We start from the raw sequence: 16061 nt of genomic DNA on the forward strand, positions 1-16061 counted from the left end.
ATATTCATTTTCAGTAAATAAATAAATATTAGGTCAACAATTACATAAACAAATAAGCGACACTCTTTTTTGTGTTTGTTAGCCTGTCGTCGGTATATACCTCCATTATTGTTGCTTTGAAAAAGGGCTCTGTAAGTGCCGGTTCCAGAAGTTCAGAAAAAAAGTGCTTGAGTCAATTTTCTTCAACATGTGGTTTATGGTTTCGCAAGGAACGTAGAAGGCGCCGTCAAGTCCGACAATACAAAAAAACGACGTTGCATTAACGAACCGCGGATAACATTGCACTGTCTGAATGCGGAATCAGTTAAGGCGATGCGTGGCAGCAGAGACGAACTTTGATCGTAGCAACGCAGATATGAGCTCTTGTTTCTTTCAAGACTTTGTGCTCAGTCTGCCTCAAAATTTCGCAAATAAGATAGAGAGCAGACTGCATTGAACATCAATTATGATAGCTAACATAAGTGAAAAGAAAACAGCTGTAGAGAAGTAGAAAAAGAACTAATGTGATACTGCATGCAATCTGTTTGCCATTTATCGCTCTAAATTTTGTGCGAACCCACTACAGACTCCTCTTTTCAGAATGCGTGGCCAAACGAAAGCATTGTGCAAGCTGATTTATTTAATCCGGCAAAGTAACTTCCGTTGGGGAATTCAAAGCTCGGTTCGCAGGAAACACGAGTAAATTTCTGGAACCATCTGTGCGGTATTCGCCATCTGGAACTAAGTACGCCTTCTTGCTTTCGAGACGAACAGAGCAACGTTTGTTGCTATTATTGTTTTTTGTAAGCACTTGCTTTTAGCTTTTGCCTCGATATATTTGGGAATACGAAATATTCCTAGCCTTGCATTTAACTTCTTTTGTTTACTTTTTATGCTGTAAATATATTTTTTTAAATTCGCAGCAAGTTCATTTTTGAGGAAACGAGTGGACAAATTCTTTCCAACAGTCTACGGATACAGCATGAACTTGAAAAGTACAGCACTCATCTGAATAAAAATGTGCTGCATTTTTGACTGAATGTCGTGCTGTTCCAACGATGCAAAAAAGATGAAAAAGAATATGTAGTTATCGGTGATACAATATAATACTAGCAAGACATGTTTGGGCACAAAATGTTTCTAATGACAAATAAAACATCTTCCCAAAAAACGCTTGATTTTCGTTTTTTTTTTCGTTTCGTTTTTCTACAATCACGTCATATACAGATGGTACATCAAGTGAATAACGGGCACTACTCTCAACTGCCTAAATGCGTTTGCTTGCACTTTACACTGAGCATCACTAAAGCTCGAAGAGCGCTGCTGACGAGCTGCAACTGGCGCCAGCACAGCGGGAGCCATAATCGCGAGACTGTTCGCGCTAAAAAAAAAAGGGAGAAATCACTTAGCTATTCAGAAGTGTCAGTGTCAATACAGCCGCTGCCGCAAGCGGAATAATTATGCGCAAAAGTGATCAGCGCAAAGCTTGTCAATGCCCACGCCACGCGATAGTGTTGGGAAGCAAAACGTGAAATCAGCGAATGAATACACTGAGCAGTATATAACATAATATTTTTGAATAATCTTGGTGCACGCAGTACAGAAGGGATAATCATTACATGTAAGAAAGAAAGCCTCCAAAAAAAAAAACTTTAAGTAAACCGAGGCCACCGGCACCCGGTTCGATCCTGATTTCACAAGAGCATGCGTGAGTTATCACTTCTTTACACAAATCCTCCCGCCGGCACTCTAAGAAATAAAGGCTATAGATTCACCGATCCCAGATATCTATAAAAAATTCGCACACAAGGAGAAAGAAGTGCACGAAAAAAAAAAAGATGCTCCCTATTTCCCCATCCCCCCTCTTACATATCAATTTTTTTCTAGATGTTTTTTCTTTTTTGCCGCAGAGTTATTATGCCTTATTATTTGCTTCTCCGTAATGAATCGCCAAGTTCAGAACTCGAGAAAGATACGAAGAAAAAAGGTGCTAGAACTAAACAAAATTCCATAATCGCTCATTCACCGAGAAAACTTTTTTTGGAATTCGTAATTAAACTTGTGAAGACTTCGGAACGACTCAAGCTATTTTTCCCACGAGAGGTCCGATTTTTATGCCCCGGTGAGAAATCCCAGAGAAATCGGAGAGTCAGCGCTTTACGTCACCAAAAAAATGAGACGTCGAGATATGTCTGGGCTTTTTTTTTTTCTGTTCTTCATCTGGTCTCTAATGCTTAATGCAAATTGTGGTACTTTTAGTACACAATTGTGCAAATGCGTGTAGACCCAAATAATGTTCTAATGAAGCGAACGTTGCGGAAACTGTATGTTGCCGTATAGTAACATGGTTTACCATCTGGGTGTGCTGTAGTTTTGAAGACGCGGCCGAGTTCCCACAATTGTTCAAATTGTCGTCAGTTCGTGCTCGATAAAAAGCTTCTTGAACGTCCACGTCGTTAAGTAAAACTCCCCAAATCTTCTGGAAGAATAAAAATGCGAAACAGACGACTGAAAGTGTCGATGCCGAACAGTCAATGTGTTATTCCGCTGTCATGTCGTAAAATGCCATGTACATTCAGTTATCACTCTGCTACCGAGAAGATTCTCTTGCAGTCTATACAATAAAAACAACGCTAAACGATATAAAATTGATAAAATAACGAGACTACAATTCTCTGACAACAGACCAAACAAAATAACACCAAGAGTTTAAGCGGCTGTCGTATCAATAATAGCATACATACGCACAAGAAAGAACACGTTGGTTCTAAAGGATTTCTTATGTGTTTTCGCTCAGATATGGCTAAACAAACGTGCAATCACATAGGTTCAAATCAAGTGTCATCATTATCATCACCATCATAAGCCTGTCTACGCCCACTGCAGAGCAAAGGTTTTTTCCGTGATCTGCCAACCAACCCGGTCTTCTGCTTTCCGTTGGAGCGTTATCTCTGCGAATTTTTTTATTTCATCTGCTCACCTAACTTCCTGTCTCCCCTTCGTGCAGTCGCCTTCATTAGGAAACCATTCAGTTACCGTGAAGGACTAGCAGTTATCCTGCCTTCGTGCTACGTTTCCGGCCCATCCCCATTTTTTCTTGATTTCCCCTATGTTATCCTTAACGCCGGTTTGTTCCCTGACCAACTCTGCCCTCTTCTTGACTCTTAAGGTTAGGCCTATTATTTTGCTCTCCATCGCTCGCTGCGTCGTCCTCAATTTAACCTGAACCCTTTTTGTAAACCTTCAGGTTTTTGCTCCGTAGGTAAGCACTGCAAGATGCAGCTGTTATATACCATCCTCTTGAGGGTTAATAGCAGATTACCTTTCATGATTTCAGAATGGTTGCCGAACATAATCCACCTCACCTTTATTCTTCCAGTTATTGAACTGAAGTGATATATGCATCATATATATATATATATATATATATATATATATATATATATATATATATATATATATATACATATATATAGGGCAAAGAAGTGTATAATTAAGGGCTCATTTTTACGTGTTTTGGTGTTCTGACACATTATTAACGAGATCTAACAAACAATAATGCCAAGGAATGTATAAGAGAAGTTATTAAATCAATTGTGAAGTAAATGTGAAAAAATAAAAGTGGGTGAAAAGATAACTTGCCGTGAGCAGGAACCGAACCTGCGACCTTCGAATAACGCGTTCTATGCTCTACCACTGAGCAACCACGTTGGCTATCTCCCCAGCCACTTTATTGGGCTTATATGTGAAATTAAACGTGGGAGTGTCAGTCAGTGCCACCTGTAGCCATGGAGGTGAGTGGGGCACACTCTTTATGAGCCGGTTTGGCATCACGTAGCACGCGAACTTATTACGAGCTGGCAGCTGACAAACACACACACACACACACACATATATATATATATATATATATATATATATATATATATATATATATATATATATATATATATATATATAAAGAAAACACACCGCACACAAACAGACAAGAATAGTGTTTTTGTAGTTTTTTCGTGCTGCGCTAATTCAGGCTGCAGCTATGGAACACCAACTCGCCTGAACAGCAACTATAGCAGCCGATAGGGCTACTTCAATATCTTAAGCATTTGCTGCACCAGTGAAAATTATATATGTGTAAGCAGGTAGCCTGGTTAGGCGCATGACGAGCGATATAGCCATTAGTATCACTCTAAAGCCCGTAATTATTTTTAGAACTTTACAGCCTATAATTTACTGTGGTTAAGTCGCACTTCCTAGACGTAATCCGATTACCATAGACAAAAAATCTTTTAAACGTGATGGTAGATGCCCTGAAAAGGTTTTACAAATTTACAAAGCATGTCCAACACAACATAACAGGCAATAAATAGCAAAAATACCTTTAAAAATAGCCAGAAAAGAGGAATTATTCATCCAATTTTTACCTAAGCAAACTGTATCATCGGTGAAAAAATTAGTTGAAGCAATACTTTTTTGCAGACTAGTTGGTTCATACTTGAAAAATTGAATTGCTGCACAAACTTTAAGAAAAAAACAAGGGAGACAGGAAAGAGCGCAGTTTCTGCGCTCTTTCATGCGCTCTTTCCTGTCTCCCTTGTTTTTTTCTTCAAGTTTGTGCAGCAATTCAATTTTTCTAGGAAAAAATCAGGCAGTTTGCTAGAACAAAACTGTAAAATAATGAGTGGACTGGATACGTTGAGCGATGAGCGATGCTGAACTTATTATGAGCATCGCTCATAATAAGTTCACGTGCTACGTGACGCCAAACATGCGCATTAGAGTATTTTCACACTCGTCGTTTGGCTTATAGATGGCGCTGACTGTCACTCCTACTTCTAAATTCACATATAAATCCAAAAAAGTGGATGGGGTGAAGGCCGCTGTGGTAGCTCAGTGGTTAGAGCATCGAACGCGTTATTCGAAGGTCTTAGGTTCCATTCCTGCTCACGGCTGGTTATTTTTTCATCCACTTTTCTTTCTTAGTTACATTCCATTGGTTCTAATAACTTCCTCTGTACATTCCTTGGCATTACTGTCTGTTATATCTCATTAATATTGTGTTAAAACACGGAAAAACGAGCCCTTAGGTATACACTTCTTTCCCTTATTTCATTGAACGAGGGTCTCGTAATGGCAGACTTGGGTGCGTTTAGGTTGTATAAGAGGGACAATTAATCAGCTGCCCGCTCATAATAAGTTCACGTGCTACGTGACGCCAAACATGCGCATAAGATTGTTTTCACACTCGTCGTTTGGCTTATAGATGGCGCTGACTGTCACTCCTACTTCTAAATTCACATATAAATCCAAAAAAGTGGATGGGGTGAAGGCCGCTGTGGTAGCTCAGTGGTTAGAGCATCGAACGCGTTATTCGAAGGTCGTAGGTTCGATTCCTGCTCACGGCTGGTTATTTTTTCATCCACTTTTTTTTCTTATTTACATTCCATTGGTTCTAATAACTTCACCAGTACATTCCTTGGCATTACTGTCTGTTAGATCTCATTGTTATTGTGTCAAAACACGGCAAAACGAGCCCTTAGATATACACTTCTTTCCCTTATATATATATATATATATATATATATATATATATATATATATATATATATATATAAATATGCAGATGAATAAAACAACCACCTTCATTTTTTTAATTTTTCCGAAAAGATGCCCGCACCGAGGCTTAATGAACTCATTGAGAGTACTTCACGATGCTTTCTCGTCTTCTAGCTGACACACTTCTTGCTAGGAGGGTCAAGTTGCGACAAACTACACAGCATTTATCAAGGCAGTTTTTCTTGCTATCATTTCACTCCGCAATTATTCCTCTCCCCCTTTATACCTAAAAAAAGTGGCCAACCCATAGAAACCATGATGAGCAACACATCTTTTTCTTGCATTTTTAAGGTTTGTGATCAGGAAGAAAGACAATGCCTGAACGTTTGCTTCACTATCAGCATGCGGTGTATTTGAACAAAAATTAGCGTAATTGTTCAATGAAGATGACAGCATGCCATAACAGTTGAAGTCAGTAAAACTTTTGACATGACAATTAGTAGCATTTGTCATTGACACCCAAATAACATTGAAATTACTAATTCAAAGCATGTCGGAGCCCGCTATGTACTCTGATATTGTGAGAAATACATCAAAATAATTTCACAGAGGAGCACTTCAATCTTGCCTGCGGTGAAATACAATGAGGTTAGTGCCATCATCACAAAAGCACTCTTCAAGCGTTGTCTGAATATGCTACATTGCGGAGGTGCACGCTCGTGTCTTGCTCTTATTCTGTTCACGGGTGCCTCAATCGTGGCCATGTGGCAGTCGGACGAGCATTATATCGAATAGATGGGTGTCTCTCCGACGAACGATGCTGTAGCCAGGGTTTTTTTTTTTTGGGGGGGGGGGTGGAGGGGGGTTGTAGGAGGTCATGCATATTCTTTCCTGTTTTAGGTGCGCATGTACACACACGCAAAATTTAAAAATTTCGTAAGGAGATCTTTTATTGCATGATGACCTTTTTCATAGGTCACCAGTTTTGGCTGATAATGCAGTGCATCAGAATTGGCTAAATTTGTTCTTACGGACAATTTAATTGCGAAGAGTGTGTCTGTGAACACCAGGGGCCGAATTCACAAAGCTTTCTCTTTGGCTACGCATTTTCTTAGCCAAAAGTTCTCTTATCTGGAGGGATTACTATAGCGCGGGTATGAATTTAACTTATTCGGCACTTAAGAGGGCAAGGAGGACACACGATAGCCAATGAAACGACAAGGAAAGAAAGAAGTGTGTGCCGATAATATCAAGGTAGCACGCAAAGCGTCTAGCATCGAGGTATACGATGATAGCCAATGATTTGCTGCATCTAAGTTTCAGTTCCGCGAGCGTCTGCTACAGCGCTTACGGGATGCCGCGTACGTTGTAATAGACGTTTTGGTGGGCTGTGCAAAGCCAAGCACTCGCCTTTAATCAACGACTGTAGCTAAAAAAATAATTGCTCGATGGCCTTAAGCCACCGAGCAATCCATGCACTATCTCGCCAAGTACAAGTAAACAACACTCCAGGTGTACCACATAAATGAAACCACCCAAAAATCGATGCATGCAATGTTTGAAAATGTGCCTCGAATGTCTTCCCCTATTTAACGCGACCAGTTACCTTACATTTCATTGAAGCTGCGCTGCTACTTAACTAATTCGGTGCAATCTAGCACGGTATAGTGGTGAACGTAAGGGTGTTTTGTACCTATAGTCAAAGGTAGCCTTTGTTACAATATTCTTATTACAAGACACATCAGCGACTTTGGTGCCTGCAGACGAATTGTGCGGAAATAGATAACAGGTAATCAAATGAAATTGTGAGCGCAATTTCGCTGGTTCCATGCACCGCAGCATTTTTATAAAGCCGGAATGCGAGAACGTGCATACGCTTACGCTTAGGTATAAGTCTACGTAAAATGAGGGAGACTCGTCGGGAGGTGTCTCAGTGCTAATGCTTTTCACAAAACACGGTGCAAATATTTCGCCCAGCGTTGTTTGAGTGCGCAAACGAAGCAAGGGACGTGTATACGAGTCTTGAGGTCGAGAGACGTTATCACACGTGCGAAAAGGATGAAAAGAGAGAGAGAGAGAGAGACTCTCGTTTCGGCTTCGCGAAAGCTTGAAATTGATAGATAATAAAGACAATTTGCTGGCCAGCAGACGTCAGAGAAAGTATCCGCAAAGCAGCGTCAGATGCTCGGAGAGCATACAAAAGTGGAGTACGCGTTATATGGGAGTGACAGCCACTCAGAAAGCGAGATGAAGTGTGACTGTCCTTAGGTGTGAGAATCAATGCTAATTAAGAGAGTTGAGTTATTGAGCCAAAACTTTCCTAAATAACGATAATGGAAGCAAACTGAGCATTCATCTAGTGAAAGTGACACTAGTGACAGTGAACTCATAATAGTTGATTAGCGTTGTCACAGGCCGATATATATTTTTATTTTCTTATCTATATTTGGCAAACTATGAGAAGGTAGCGTACGTTAGAGCCGGCTATCCCAACGTCATGACAGTAATGTACAAGAATAAATAGCGCACGGTTATACAGTCACACGTGGCGGTTTCTATCTTCTAGTAACCTTGGGAAAACGTATTCTAACTATTTTTTCTATTTTTGACAAAGTTTCACGGGACGTTTTTGCATTTGGCTTCATTCGAAGGAATTAGGATATATCAGCAATAGGGCGTAAACAAGCACTGCTGCAGTGGACGAGCGGTTACAGCGCTCAACTACAATCTAGGAGGTACTTGGTTCGATTCGCAGAATCACTGAGCACTTTTTTTTTCAAGAGGTCGCCCGGCCTGACAATATGCGTGGTGGCGGGTACTAGTTTTTTGAGAAGTAGGCTTTCGCACTTGCTTCTTTCACTCCCCTTTTGACCCAAAAGCGCTGTACTGTGTTCCTTAAAAAATTAAACAATTCAGGGTTGATAATTTTCTCCTCCATCCTCTCTTATCGCAAAAGTGTCCAGTGCTGAAATACCAATATCATACCTGGTATATTACTTTTCACGTGTTTGGATATTCGACCAGCAATCAGTCTTCACGGTGTTTTGAAGAAAATCTACACATGCAGTGAGCTAACTGCTTGCAGCCAAGTTGACTGCCTTTGTAGGGACACGCTTTCGTGCTAATTTGGTGGGCATCATCACATGCAGCAAGACCAAAGAGCACGGGCAGTTAGAGCTGACGCAAACAGAGTGATTAGTTTGTGGCTTCTCTCCCGCTATTTGTCATGCTGCACGCTTCAGTGTAATGTCGCTGTCAATGGTTAAAATGAACTATAGCAGTTAATCGAGTTCTGCTGAGAGGGTCCCCTATTGTCCAGAAAGGAACAGAACAATGGCAATTTGATTTGTGTGATAAAGAGATACCCTGCTTTTGGTTACTAGAATAAATTTCAAAACTGAAGTTTATTTTTTATTAACAACAGTTGCAGTGCAGAAGAAAGGTGCATGGACAAAATTCGTGTATTCAGCTTGACTAGGTTTGTGACCTTAATTGTAATTGCGAACCGGTATCACAGTATGCATAAATATCACACACATATACAACCACAGGTGATAGCTTGCTTATTCTGATTAAAATTGAAAGGTTGAAATCGACATATTCAACCAATGCAATGTGTACGAGATATGCCATGTAGAGTAGCTATGCTCGAAACTAATCTTCGCAGGTTCGTTCCATTTTACCCAATTTCTTGCCCATGACTGTAGGTTGGTAAATGAAACTCTTTCGAACACACATATTCTGTGTAAGGTTACATTTATTTTTATGCAGTACAAAACAAATTGAATTGTATAATGGCTCAAAAGAGAAATAACTAGACACAAATTTAGCCAAATCATTACCAAACTTACTCACCAATGATAAACGGATTCTCATTTAAAAGATACATACATACATACATACATACATACATACATACATACATACATACATACATACATACATACATACATACATACATACATATACGCACACACATATATACATATGTACACCCATACATACATACATACACACACTCAGGTGTAAATATAAAATGAATGGCTATAAAACAACAATTCTAATACACTCATTTTGAATATACTACAGAAAGTAACTTACGAGAGAATTCCACCGGCACTGTTATGTCTGAACACCGTCTCAAACCATCTCGCAAAAGCTTGATGCAAAGTTTTCCGCTGCTGCCCAGTGACAAGCAGTTTTTTTAAATACACAAGAATAAAGCCCTTGACAATATCTTGCTAAAGAAAAGGGCTGTGCATCAATATTTTGTACATGTCCGCAATATCACTCTGTTAATTTACATAGCTTGGCTCATTCACAACCCACTAACAAAGCATGTTAGGACACTTGGGCTGAAAGTTGGCACAGCGTGAGTAAATTCTAGACAATACATGAATAATACAATTATAAGCTACTAAGCTCCTTGGTGCAAACAGTGTTTATATTGACAGCTATAAGTGCCATTTCGTTTCCCCAAAACACTTCTCAAAAGTAGAATCAACTTTATTTAGCTAAAAGTTTCTATTCTGGCGCGTCGTGGTGGCTCAACAGTGGAAGTGACTCTTTCGGCCAAGAAAACAAAGACCAATTATTTTTCCAGTTCGTGAATTCACCCCATAATAACATTGAGGCAGCAGGTAGGAGTGCTTTTGGAGAGAGGAAACCACCACATTCTCACCAGTTGTGGCCTTGGGTAGCTACTTCACTTGGACAAAAATGATGAAAAACACTCCTCAAGAAGACTTCAAAGTTTGGGCATCAACACAGTTCCCATACAGCTGTCTATTAGTCTGCTTGAAAAATATTGAGTTTACTGGTGGGCAAAGACTGTACACTATGTGAGGTGATGCTCCAGTGCACTGCATGTATGTCTTGCTGCTGGCCTCAACTGCGATGTTGCTCAGCACATATGTGTAAAATAACAACTAATACTATGCCACTGCAAAGTAATTATGTGTCATTTGCATGAAACAGGGACCACAATAAAAGAACATAACAACATTTGCCTTCACAAAGTTCAATAAATGTAAATAAATTTTCACAGAGTTTTCACAGTTCATCTGTGATTAGTAATATTTGTTGTAAACACATTCTTACTTCCACTAACAAGCCATTTTAAGATGCCAGATTCAATATTAGGGTATACCAGCACTTTTGTAGGGCTAAACAATTGTACAGGCACCTAGAAAAACACAATTGAATGCACGCTATAGCTACATATAAAAATAAATATTTTTGTTTCTAGTCTGAGTAGAGCTGCATAGATGATAAGTCACTTGCATTACATTATGAACAAATGTATCCGAGCAAAGTATACATTTAAAAAAATACACTTACACAGTAGATTAGTAGACTGTTGAAGGACGGATAGGCAGTGGGATAATACCCAAGCACTAAAATCTACTGTTAACATATACTAGGAGTAATGATGATTCTCTTCCTTCCAAATAAAATAATTCACATAGATTCACTTCCCAGAGCTTATACACTCATGGCATCATTGGTGCTATACAAATGAGTGTACACTGAAGGATTACATCGACTAAGTACATGATTACTGCATCCATGGCTTTACTTCTTGTACTACAAAGAATGCAAACACAGTTATCATTGGCGACCATAGATGCTGTGATTTCTGGCATGTAAATGTAGAGGCACGCAGGCACTTAACACACATGTTAAAAACTTCAGCTCAAAAATATTTGCCCACTAACACTACAGCAGCCTTTAAATTAGTGTCATAGTTTGGTATCTTCCATGCAAAATTTAAATAAATTCGAATGCAAGCAAATGAACTGCTGAATAATGCACTGCTAAGAAGTTAAGCAGCAGCTGCTCCTGACATCACAATGTGCTCTTTCTGCTGTTGTAAACTTTGAGCTGGAGAACAGTCACTGGCAATCCCTTTATACTTGTTGGTCTTCTGTGCTCTGTTCTTGATAAACTGTTCATGACCGTGGAGAACCGAACCCCTTGTTACTGCTGGAACTTAGAAAACTACAGATCATTGTTACAACCATGCTACATGCAAGAGTGTATAGTTGTCAATTATGTGCTCATATTTACAGATATTGTATTTTCAGAAGCCAGTGACAAGCCTCAACACACACACACACAAACAGTGAAGACTGAAAATATATTTAATATGATACAAGAGCAAAACTACAATGTTATAGATGAAGACATGAAACTTCTGACAGGCATAAAAAGCCAATAGAGTTTCTTCTATTTCGACTTTACACTGGGTGCGAGAAGTAGACCACAAATAGGTTCACTAAGAAACACAAGTTAGACTGCATTACAACACAACAGCCAATGTTCATAATTTTAAGGCTGTCTAACATAACCAGCTCACCATACCGCATATAGGAGCAAATGGGCAGTCTAGAAGACACAAAGAACTTGTGGATTATGAGTGTGCTTGTTGCTGACATCTATTATTCTAAATGAAGGAAACCTTTCAAATTTGCACCTAATCAGGGCAAATAATCATACGCAACAAACACAACGGGCTCCTACAGGTGCCACCAACACTCACCATTATTGTTGATACCAGTGTCTTGCCGGATGGATATGCTGCATCCTGCACAGAACACCAAAGGAGCGCTCCATGACTTGGATTGCGTGTGTGCTAGCTGCATCGCTCTGCTGCAGAAATAGGCTAGCCACAGACAAAGAAATGAGAAGCCATGGCTTTGAAACACACTCAACGTCACCTTTAGAGATCAACAATGCATACTTAGGTCAGGTACAATTTGTAGAAAAATATATATCACTATGCAATCGTGGTGAACATGTTCGGCTGAAACACAAGCAACAGCACTGAGAGAGAATAAGCTACATTAGGTAAAATATGCAGTTACTGGCCCTATGTCATCTGAGGCTTCTTCAATAGGTCTTTCTCCTTGCAAGTTGTGAACAGCCAGGCAATTTTCACCCACTTGCTATTTCCTTCCAGAGCACTTGATCCCCAGAGGGAGTCACAAGTCGAGAGCTCAATAAGGAATCAAAGTATTTGTGCTCATTTCAAAGCACAAGCTTTTGAGTCTCAGATTATTGGAGTTTCATTCATAAGCGGCCGGCTTTCAGCTTTCAACATTCTCAATTATCTTGCAATTTAGTTCTATAAATGTTGAATAGGAATTATGTGTAAGAATATTCACTGAAAACAACCATGCTTGGGTTTTCAATTTGTGCACAGTAAGTGGTGTTCACGTAATCGTATGTATTAAAAAAAACTAACCTTGCAGCCAGCCGTTAGGCAGTTTTGTGCCCTCGAAGCTCCCAAGCAGATTGCAGTCCATCCATATGAGGCTGCCATGCATGCTTCCACGCCACATCCGCTGAATGATAACAGTCCCAGCAGTGACATAGGTTTGCACAGTTAGGGAGAACGTGTCCTTCCTATTTTTGTACAGGTGCTCCAAGTAATGATGAGGATTGATGTGCCAGAATGTGCAACCGATGCATCACAGGACCTTAACAAACCAATCTCTGCGATCTGTGAAGAGCCAAAAACGAGATATTTAAAAACAATCATTAAAAGCACTCACTTCTAATACTTATTTTAGGAAGATATCACTTCGTTAAAGTGACCAAAATCTGCTATAATCACTTTGAAATAAACTTAAGCCTCATGTAAAATTTACGTACCACAATATATATGTCCTACTGAAGTATAGTACTACCACAGTGGTAATCGTCTATAGAACTAATTTTCCAAAATAACATAAATTTTTTAAGTGCAACCTGGCTCCTGAAAAATAAATTCACATTAACTTTCCAACTATCAAACGTGGTCAATCGACAGGCCCAACCTCATAATAAACAAGAGCTCACTTGTATCAAATCACAAAAAACGTTTTATGTATTTGCTCCATAATATATGTATGTATATAACAGTAGTAGTAAATTTTTCATGCTTCAACTTACCATAGGGAAACATTACATCTGATGGGCTTAAAAACTTGCACACGTTATAGAACTGCGTGAATTATAGTACCGGTGAAATTTAGTTCTGCAAGGTGAACTCACCGATGGCAGCATTTAGTAGCCGTCGGTGTCATAAAGAACCAAGTACGGCCAACAGGCAAAGGGCATCTGCAGACTGGAAGCTGCCGATGACAGCAATGAAGGGCTGGCCAGGCGTGCACGTCCATTGATAAAGTGTAAGAACTGGCCATGACCGGCTGTTGTCAAGGCTATAGTGCCGTGCAAAACGATGGCCAGACGAACTCGGAAACCTGTAGTTAGGCGATATTGGCCTACAACTTCATCCAAAGCAAGGCACCGGTGAAATCTTTGCTTTTTTTTTGGGGGGGGGGGGGGCTGGAGGGAAGCTTGACGTTCACGGGCTCTCGCTGCCACATAGAACTCTCAATTTGTTACCGAAGAACAGTCTAGGCGCGCTTCCAAAGTAACACGATCCACAACAGAATGTAGCATCTCGCAGTTTTGGTTGATCACATCACAGCGCTAGGACTATGGTTATCACAAAAAGGAGAAGTGACGACTTAACAAACAAAAGCGCCAAGCTGCCCCACCACGACTTCGCAGGGCAAAACAGTTATCAACGCTGTCTTTCAATTTTCGGTCACACGAGCACAGCTTGTTCACAAGTCTTGGAACGTCAACACAGCACCACTGTTCACAACGAACATCGTTTCACTCCCGAACAGTACATTGCTCTCAAGTAAATAGAAGCGTACGGGCTAACTAGTGGCGAAGCAAGAACCGAGCGCGTAGTTCATACGTTTACCGTACGTACTTGGGGTCACTCAAGTAACGTGTCAAAACGCTGTCAATCCGAAATGTCGCACAGCACCAAACTGAGAGACTGGCAAGTCAAGCGAACGAACTGTTACCGGCACACAAACACACATTGCAGGCTTCTCGAGTGCTAGTTGCCGTCGATACATCGACGCCGATCCCCGCTTGATAACCACACCGACGCACAGGCTTCGCTGCGCTTCACCGTACACCATTGCACTGCCACAGCTTTCCGCACTGCTTACACGCACCAAAAGAGCTGCTGTAATCACAACACATCCGGTCAAACGCTGAAGTAACTCGTGCGAGAAGCGTTTGCTGAAAGTCGCACCGACCGATATGCTGTTTACGACGCCATGTTGTTTTCGACAACTGCGCAGCACATAAGATGATAAGAGAGCTCTTAGAAAGTACTTGCACAATTTTCACGGCATGACAAAATTTTCTCTTATGTGCGAGGGGGGTGATATGACGAACACGACAGGCGTGCCAGATGAAAGAAGTGTTTTGGCAACGTCACGGAGTGAGCTGATGTAGAGGGTATTGCTTCACAACCAATCACAAGCTGTGCCTGTCGGCCAAGCCGTCGTCTGCTCACGTTTGTCGTCTGCTTCGATCAGAGCATGCGACAGGGGATTCGCCTTCGCAACGCTATTATTCTCAGGTTAAGTGGTCGCTACGTCGCACAAAATACATGTCAGTGGCTCGCTCTACCTTTGAATGATGTTCGTGTGCCAAGTTAAATGGCTGGTAATTGACGCAGGGATGAATTCAGCCAAGGTTTGCTCCAGAATCGTGAGGGTTTGCATATTTTCGGTGTCATACAAAGTTACTAGGGTCATTTCATTCCGATTGCTTGCCATAATATCACGGTCCATATCGGTGTCTGAACAGTGAAGGTGAAAATGCATGATCTGTTTGTAGTTCCATGCGTAATCACGCGCACCCCTAATACGCTTACAAAGTACGCTTTGTTCCAGATCGTCCCAAAGTGTATCGACAGCTGTATTTAAGAGATCGCAACCATTGGACAGTTAGAGCCAATGAAAGTACACTAGAGCACAAACTTTAGGAACCACTCACTGAAAACTTCCTCTCATTTTTATTTCCAATAGCGTGCAAAGAATGTGCTCCTATTAACCTCTTTGGTGGTAATTTCCACCAATGAGGCAAGGATCTCGAGTCGCACTTTTAATTGGATGAGATGGGGCGCAACACAACAACATAACAAATAAGGTTGATCCTATGTCATGTCGCGTTCGAATGCACCGACCATTCACGTATCACATTGGTTTTCATCCAACCACAAATCTTTACATGCGTAGTTTAATGCCATTGACGCCCAATAGAATTCTTCAATTACTGCGACTTCGAACTAATTGGACGGTGGTGGTTGTCAACACCATCCACTGCGTACAAGGGAAACAACACGCGAAGCTCAAAGCGCCGATAGAAATAAAAACGCACCAGCAGTCATCAGGCAGCCCTTAATGGGCGTGAATTATCCCAAAACCAGCCAGGGCACCAAAGTATACCGCTGCGGCAGCAGATTCTAAGTAGCCACATTGTTCCTAAGAGTGGTCCAGACTACTCTTGAGATTTTCTCTCAGCCATGCTGTTTTTACGCACAATTTCGCTTCGTGAATCCACTTATGAGCACTTTTCGGTGACGTAAGCAAATATAGCAACTGCATCACCATCGCTGACATGTTCCCGGGCAGTCACAGCGCGCTTTATTTGCAGCGGCCGATGTG

At 40.8% G+C, this 16061-nt stretch overlaps 1 protein-coding gene across 4 annotated transcripts in view; it reads right to left on the minus strand.

Annotated features, from left to right (window-relative positions):
* LOC142775837 (uncharacterized) overlaps nucleotides 1-14937 on the minus strand; it is a 37669-nt gene extending 22732 nt beyond the window's left edge. Inside the window, exons 1-3 of one of the 4 annotated variants that reach the window (XM_075878056.1) lie at nucleotides 13573-14937; nucleotides 12782-13039; nucleotides 12077-12199 (exon numbers count right to left, since the gene is read on the minus strand). Coding sequence is in view for 3 of the 4 variants with exons in the window: in XM_075878058.1 (XP_075734173.1) it covers nucleotides 12077-12199; nucleotides 12782-12878 (220 nt within the window). In the remaining variant the exon portion in view is untranslated. The remainder of the gene's footprint in view (nucleotides 1-12076; nucleotides 12200-12781; nucleotides 13040-13572) is intronic. The other 3 variants (XM_075878057.1, XM_075878058.1, XM_075878059.1) reach the window with 3 other exon arrangements.
* Nucleotides 14938-16061: the final 1124 nt, after the last annotated feature.

The sequence above is a fragment of the Rhipicephalus microplus genome, chromosome X (genome assembly GCF_043290135.1).
Source record: "Rhipicephalus microplus isolate Deutch F79 chromosome X, USDA_Rmic, whole genome shotgun sequence".
Taxonomy (NCBI): Eukaryota; Metazoa; Arthropoda; class Arachnida; order Ixodida; family Ixodidae; genus Rhipicephalus; species Rhipicephalus microplus.